This window comes from Helicoverpa armigera, chromosome 2 (assembly GCF_030705265.1).
Source record: "Helicoverpa armigera isolate CAAS_96S chromosome 2, ASM3070526v1, whole genome shotgun sequence".
Classification (NCBI taxonomy): domain Eukaryota; kingdom Metazoa; phylum Arthropoda; class Insecta; order Lepidoptera; family Noctuidae; genus Helicoverpa; species Helicoverpa armigera.
The window spans coordinates 2,646,082-2,654,684 of NC_087121.1; the positions used below are offsets into that span (position 1 = coordinate 2,646,082).

The 8,603-nt window shown below is 35.7% G+C and overlaps 1 protein-coding gene across 1 annotated transcript in view; it reads right to left on the minus strand.

Annotated features, from left to right (window-relative positions):
• The window catches only part of LOC110372051 (uncharacterized), a 51,116-nt gene extending 49,243 nt beyond the window's left edge, over positions 1-1,873 (minus strand). The window contains exon 1 of the mRNA XM_021328571.3: positions 1,690-1,873. Coding sequence (XP_021184246.2) covers positions 1,690-1,706 — 17 coding nt within the window. The 5' untranslated portion in view covers positions 1,707-1,873. The remainder of the gene's footprint in view (positions 1-1,689) is intronic.
• Between the last annotated feature and the right edge of the window lie 6,730 nt (positions 1,874-8,603).

Here is an 8,603-nt window from a genome sequence, read left to right on the forward strand (position 1 = left end):
ATACATTATTAAAAATAACATAAATAAGCTCGAAGATAAACCAATTTAAAATTTAATTCACAAACAAGTAATACTAAACATAAACGCCGTAACCTAGTAATTACTTAAATGGAGAATGCGTGTGAAATTATTTTCTAATTACGGAGCACGCGCGCAACTTTTTAAATTAGTGTTGCGCCAAAGGGTCCGTTTGAGCGTTAAAATTATCGATAAGATCTCTGAGTATGAGCAGAAAAGTTAGGGGGGAGGGTTTAAAATTAATATTTCATTATTCGCGATGATTACCGGCCAACATTACGGCGCTAGTTAGTAAATCAAGCGGACGCGTAATTATTGCCAGTGCACTTTGATAAATGAACGCCAACCGGCGTCTGCGACTCTGCGCCTCGCTAGAGCAGCTTCAACAAAATTGATTAACATTTTATATAGATAAGCTACGTTTAGTAGATTTTTGAGTTAATCAATATTTTATCGATTAATGCACTTGTTTATGTACAATTACGTTGTAAATATGGTTGGGTATATTAAGGTTGATTGCGCTCGTAAATTAATATTGGTAGTTATTTTCTTGTTTTCATGTAAGATTAACGATTATTTTATATAAAAAACTATTTTATATAAGTGCTTAGTTAACTTGACAGTACCATAAATATTGTCATGCATTCTATAATTTAAACGGCAAACGGCAGATAAGTAAGAATAACTTATGTCATAAAAATATAAATAATTATTTATACCAGAATCACCCCCTATATACAGATTCACGATTACTGCTTCAGTTGAGTCCTCAAAAAAAAGCTACTAATGAGCACTAATCACTCGTGCTCCGTGTAACCTAACCTTAGGTCTTAAACATGACAACCTATTTATATTTCCCACGACTTATTCATTTGTTCGTAACACTCGCTCAAGTTTTACAGTTATGACCAAGGGGACATCCCTAGTTAATTCTATTTAGACGATTTTAAGGCCTTCGTAAATCTCTCATTATACTTGGTTATACGCTCAATTATTCCATGAACACTTAATATCATTTCTGAGAACTCTTTATAAAGTTCATATGGCTTTCCCGATTAGCATTTCTATTATATGTAATTTCGCATAATATTTTCGTATAGGTACAATTTAATACCGTCATAAAATATAAACAGCCTCTACGGGTCTTATTGCATTTTATGGAGAATATTCGTTATTTTTACAGCTATAAAACGTTTTGCCTCAATAATCCATCATTAAAGACCTCAAGTGTTTATTACATACGCTCTTCGCGAGCATTTTTATCTCCGTGTGAAATCGCTTGCATTCCATTGTTTTTGCATGGGGTGGCCGAACCAGCTGGCTCTGTATGTAACTCACATATCAACTCGTTAAATGTTTAACGATAATTATTCGAAAAAACACAAATAATTTTTGTGACCCTAAAACATTCGAATGAAATTATCGATACTCGAATAACCAAAATGTAAACACTGATCATCACTTTTGAGTCATCCTGCTCGATACATCGAATAACGAACTCGATGTAAAAGCAGTCTTTATCTTCGGTCAACACACTAATTAACACATGCATAAGTATTAAAGCCCGCAGAAACTTATTTTTTAACTTCGATCGCAGAGTGCGATAACTTGCAATAACCCTCGGTCAAGGGTATGATTTATCATAAATCGCATAATAACAGGGATACTCACCGTACGAAGTTCCGCATGATTGCTTCAGGTAAATACTTTGATGCACTTTGATTTCTTTACTGAAATATAATTTGAACACTCGTGCGTATCGCGAGGCGGGTGTGAGCCGCGAGTGACGTCGGCGTGCGCTCCGTACGAAAGCTGCGGCGATTCTGGCCGTTCTTGAGTCGCGTGCCTGCTCTTGAACTTGTGACTTGACAGCAGGTTGCATTGCCTTGCACACCGGTGCATTTTGGACAATACATTCATCGTCACCTCTGTCGTCTGAAGCGCCACCCTCGCGACATCTGTCAATCAGTGCGTCGCTGGGGGGCGCAGGCTGTGTTCGTCCATTTGAAGAATTGCTATTGCAGCGCAATGTTTGAATGAACGATTTAGTGCCAGTGTACAGGTCGGTGCAATTAAAAGATCAGAATAATTACTGGGTACACAGCTAAATGATGGCCAATAAAAGGAAATTGCTTAAGCTAATTAAGATTTATTTACGTGTTTAAATGGATTACCTGTTGGCTGAATGCATATTCCGTTATGCCACAGTTGCCTACATTAATTTATATATCATTTTTGTGTCGTAAGCGGCACGCACATTATCATCATTGTTTTTTGGGCCCGAATTGTTTGTGGTGGCCAAGAAATTCAAATTTGTCTTTGTCTTACTGTGAAAATTCTCATTCATACATAATTAAATCAGAATATGTAAGTAAGTACAGTTAACTTTGTTCGTTTTGTTATCTTACACGTGGGATGATAAGTAGAGCATCGGTTTATGTATTTATTTAATCTCGCAAGATTTATTACCTATAAGGAAAGGCTTTCCTGCTTTTTTGCGTAACTTTTTCGCAGACTTCGCACTCCATGGGCCGTTTTAATTCAAGGGTTTGGGTTAAACCGAAGTTTCACTTTAATCATATCGAGTATTCGCAGAATCTTAATTCGTACGTCAAAAATATTTTCCTGTAAGTGTGAAGTGTTTACATACCTCTAGACTTAAGTGCAGTATCCATTAATACTAAATATAAGAATGTGTTGTAGAAAAAATAACAAAACCTCAAATACCAGGTGTCATTAAAGTGTTTCAGCAATTTATCCGAATTATACCAAATTAGACGCGCTCATGAATAGTAATAGCAGCTTTTATACGAAACGTTATCATTACACTATTATAAGTGCATTAACACACATTCTTGAAACTTTTACAAACGCCCATTTAACAGGGAAAGTGCACTTTACTTTTGTTTTCAAAATCACGCTCAAGAGATGCAGTTAACACGATTTGTGTAACTTAATTAAAGAAATTGCACTCGTCTCATGAAAATTCATCGTGTATTTTATAGAGAAACAAATTAAAAACTAATTGGTGTAATGAGGAAGTGTTTAGTTGGACGAGATAACTGAAATCTGATGTCCGTCAGTCTCATCCATCTCATGCAGCGTCCAGTTACTTACATAGCTGCGATGGACACGACATTTGTCGTTTATACATTTTAAATTGCGTGTTCATTTTTGACGTTTACATTTATTTAGAAAACTGCCTCAATATTTTTTATTATTCGATACAAATAATTATTAGATTTTTTAAACTTCATAGTTGTCACTTATTTTTAATTAGAAGAGACAAAAGTCATTACGAGGACAAAATGATATCTTATGATTGAAAGGAAAATTATTTTTACCATGTGTAATGTAAGCCTAATAATAAAGTATTAATTAAGGAAATGGCGCACATTTCATCTAGGCATAATTACTAAATTTCTCAGAGTAGGTACCGTTGAATTTCCAGGAACCCGATAATACTTTATTGAATACTAGCTTCTGCCAGCGGTTTCACCCGCATTCCGTGGGAACTACGTCCCGTACCGGAGCCGATAAATGGGCTATCTAACACTGAAAGAAATTTTCAAATCGTACCAGTAGTTCCTGAGATTAGCGCGTTCAAACAAATAAACAAACTCTTCAGCTTTATAATATTAGTATAGATAGTATAGATTTCAGTCCACTGACGTTAAGGTGAAAAGTCATCTACAAACGCAGTCATTGACTGCAGAACATATATTTATTAACATACGTTGGTGATTTCCGAAATGATTCATACGATAGTTATGGATAAGCCTAGAATAAATAGTTTCTGAACACGTAAGGTGTGACGTCAACGGGAAAATAAATAGGTACTTCTTTAAGAGATATTCAAAGTCAAGAGGACTTTCACTGAAGATCTACATCATATCAAAAATGTCTTTGAATAATTTCTTGCTGTTGACTCATAGTAAGTTAACCGAAAGATGAACAACGTGTGATAAGTATTTAATTTTTGAATGTCTTCATATCTTTTTGTCCTTGTATTCCACCAGAAACTGATCTGTGTTATGATTTAAACTTAACGACTCTACATAAAAATTAGCAAGTACTATAAATAAGAAAACCTTAACCACCTTGAGGAAAATAATAACTACGACGAACTTACTACAAATTAACTACTGAAGGTTGTATAAAACGTCTCTATAAATAAACTTGGCACAAAACCTATGTTCAATCCAGTCAAGTGAAATAAAGAGGTTGTAATTAACATAACCTGTCAATCAGATCTGTCAAGAAAAGGCGCGAACGGGGCAAATCAATGTGGAATGTTGGCAGCCCTGATCTGTTGACGCGAGGAAAGTGGAGCAAGAGCTGTGTTGACAGCTGATCATCTAAGGGCAATTTACGAATAGCTAAGCTTTCAATTAAAGTGTACTTTCCTTATTAAAGGGCAGTTTAAAGTGTTTTAATTATCGTGCTTAGAAATCCATCTAAATAATTTTCTTATTTTTCTACTTACGATAACTTGAAATAGCTGTGTTTCATAATAATTTCACTGAATTATTTATGAATTGAGGAATTGTAAGAAAATGAAAATTATACCTACATTATTAGACCTGCAAAAAATCCTATTCATGAAGCCATTAATTGCTACAGTACGAAAGAGGTTTTCCCGCCGTCCATCAGTTTTTTTTAATTTTTCACTCCTGCCGACAATCTCTTATCAGACACAATTTTCTTTGCAATAATCAAGTAATTGTTATCAAAACTCGCCGTAAAACCTATTAATTAAAGCTTTTCTCCACAATATTCTGCATTCCTCATTTGGTGCATACGTACACTATGCAACTATGCGACCAACATGGCGGCCCCAGTTCTACTTTAGTTTGGCAGCTGTCCTGAACTAAGTCCTTAATTAGCATTTTGGAACGCAGAACGGTGGTTTAAACCCGATAGTTTGAAACCTAATAAAGCTGATGTAGCTGAACATGTCCATAGTTAATAGTGTAGTACCTACATAACCATAAAAGTATGTGTTTGAGAAATTTACTATGACACAATCTAATTATAAATATTATTAACTTAGTAATTCTTCTGTAGGCATGTCATTTGTAAAGAAAGTTCATTCTTAAATCTCTGCTGTCGCAGAACGGCTCTCATTTCAAGTTCCCTATTTATTGTTTTCATTTTATACCGTTAAGATCATGTTACTGTTTTTGGATACATATAACTGTCCCGAAATATTTTATTAAACAAAATGCACAAACCTAGGTACTGTTTCCAATATGTACAAGCCTCTTCGAAAAAGAATTAGTATAACACCATGAAGTTTTCATCTGTCTTGCATCTGGTACTGGCAACCTGCCAAGGTTTGCAGACTCCTTTAGAAACGCATCGTCAGTTCATGGTGCAGCCTGCCAACTAACGCCTAATTACGGTTTCGAATTTGGAACAAAAGGCTGTATTTGGCACAGTTCCCTTTTTAAACACGATATCTTGTGTCGCTTCTGTGTTTGGGTAAGGTCAAAGAACTTTTTAGCATTAAACCACGTAACGTCTTGTTGGTCAAAATATACGCGTTCATGCTTTGTTTTTTATTAACAGTGAATATCTGTTTGCTTACTATAAGTGTTTTCACCATGTCATCCCCATTTCGTCTCCACTACTTCCAATCTTTTCGAGTAAGTACGACCCACCATAGTATTATACTTACCTTTACTTAGATTTTTGGTTTTTATTAACTTTTTGTACACAGATATCGTGGTCTCCAATGTCAATTTACCAATTTTGAGGAGATTTAATAGATTTAATACCTAGTCACTTTTACATAGACTATTTCAGGAGACTTCACTTAATAGTAAAAGTAACAGAAATAACTGACATGAATCTAGACTAAGAATTACCTGCGTACAAGATTGTAAGTGATATTAGAAATTATTTACTTAAGAAAGTATTTAATTTGCCTTTCACTGCATTTGTGTAAATATAGGTAAGTTCGCGAAATCATGATGATTCATTGACGTGATTCATTCATTGATCAGTTGTAAATATGGAGTATCGAATACAATAACGCACGGAAATTAAAGAGGTTATATACTCTTTTGTGTTTTGAGTTATGCTTTACTGTTTAACTTAGACACGAGCCGATTGTACACTGTGTATGTGTAACTTGTCAATGCTTGAAGAATAATTAGTAAATATTTAGAATTGCAACAGGGAAAACATACGTACATAATAAGAATTACTTTTGACCATGTTAGTTTAATCCAAACTTTTATATCTATCGTTAAACGAATCAAACAGTAATTTTCTAACACATAAAATAACCCATGACTATTTCTGTGAAAATTATTACGCCTCTCCCATACTTGCAATTCAAACGTCTAGCTGTAATTATTCCGCCACACGTTTCGTTGCTTCCACGTAAATAACTGAATGGCACTTAAGAAAAACCACGGAACTCCGAGAATAAATATCCTAAACGCTATTAATTGTAAGAAACCAGCTAGGCGAGCGTCATTCAGCGGTTACAAAGCGTACGTTTGCGGTCATCCACCAATCGCTTAATATCCTAGCCATCAACGCAATAAATTCACAATGTTCGAACATTTTCAAGCAAAAAAGATATATTCCCTTAAACTGCACGCCTTTTAAGGCAAGCCTTTAGTGCCTTTAATCGCTTTTAACACTGATAATAACAGCTATTAGCATATTAATAACAGCGATGCGTCGCAAATCTGACAATATGAACACGGTGGAAAAATAAAAGATGGCTGCTAACGTGTTTTGGTTCACAATTTAGTTTTGCACCTGTACAAAGGTATAGAAAGGCTTTATAATGGTATATATAGTCTTTATAGTGCGAACATACAAGCGTAATTTGCGGATTTCTTGGATGTAAGCATGTTCCGTCGCCTTTAGCGCAAAACCACGTACTTTTCAAGTCAGTCGCTTTTGGCAAATCTTCCATCAAATTGAACACGCGCGTAGTTATTTCCTATCACCTGCAATGCGACAAATAGATACCTATATTTTGTTCGTACAACTTTAAAAGCTATGTTCAAAGCTCGTGCGGTATGCTCGGAACATCGCCCCACTTTCTAGGTCGGGAATGAAATCCACAGAGCATTCATATACGTGCATTTTCTATGAATTGCAACCGTTCTCGTTTAAAAACAATCAAGGCGGGAAATGGACGCGGTTTTATGTTGAAAACCTGACTGGTTGTTTGCACGTTCGCACGACTTAGTTGTACGTTTTAAAGGGCTTTTTAAAATTATTTAGCTGTGGTGCATTTTCGCAAATTAGGTACGTATGTTCTATAGAGTATCATTCACACTTCTTATCATAAGTTTGAATATATTTTCCACAAATGTAGATTGTCTTAAAAATGCTAAACACAGAGCTAGTTCCCATTTTAGGCTCTAAATTCATGTTTTTTATGTAAACTTTGTTCCTTTGTCAGGTAGTAACTATTATATAATCTGTGGTAAATCCCCTTGATTTAAATCATTCTTTTCTCCAGAATTACTCAACACCTCGTAAATGACTATGAGTTTGCATTATCATTGTATACAAAATGACGAATGAATACAGATAGACCATACCATCAATGTGCAGCCAGTCTAAATATCCGGCCGTTTATACTGCAAGTCAGTTTACAAAAGCAATATGTCCGCATGAACAGTGAGTTGCGCGGTAAGCTCGGATGGCGTGGTCGGGTGGCACGCAAATTGATTCCAGCTTGATTAACGCCGATCGTCCACTACTATTGGACTTTGTTTAGCTTAGCTTGCACCATGGGCTGTTTATTCACTACCAACTATGCTAGCCAAGCTAACAAAGCTGGTGTTAGCTGGTAAGAGTCGCAACTCTAAGCCGACAAGGGATTCCAAACTGTATTTTTTTTTTGCAATTTGCCCTGCCTTATATTCTGATACCTTTCACTAATTATAGGCCTAATTTTGCCTTATTTCCTACACTCGCTTAGTTAAGTCCACGTACATATGAGAAAACTAACTAAACTGGTGAGTGGGCGATGGGCTTAGCCGTGGTATCGTTAATCAGAGCTCGGCCGGAAGGCAAAGCACCTGATTGTAAACAAAGTGAGCCGTAAATAATGTAGCCTTTTTACAAGTCTAATTAATGTATTGATTGGTTTGAAAGGATGCGCGTTCATGTTTGTTGTTTATTTATCTTCAGCACTTGATACATAATAATTCAGTTATTTACTTACGGTCATTGAGAAAAGTTTTTTATTTCATGAATACGCGCTTAGATTATTAAATTGCAGAGTTAAGAGACTAGCAAAAAAAATACAAACATCCGAATTCAGAACCTCTTTTTTGGGAAGACGGTTATAAAGACTGGGGATCGGAGGGTTCTCTAGTGGAGATCACAGACCGGTAAGCACGGCTTAGTATAATAAGATTGTGGGTGCATTATTCGCTGATCCCTTTCAACTGGTCCTTTAAATCAATGTAGCAGTAGGCCGACTAAGCCTTGATGATGTTGAAAAAGAAAACAGTTCAGGCGTACCAAGGCAGGTACAGCCCCATAAGTGAAACCTCTGAGGTCAATTACCACATTAATTTAGTTGGAAAGTTCAGTTGATGTGT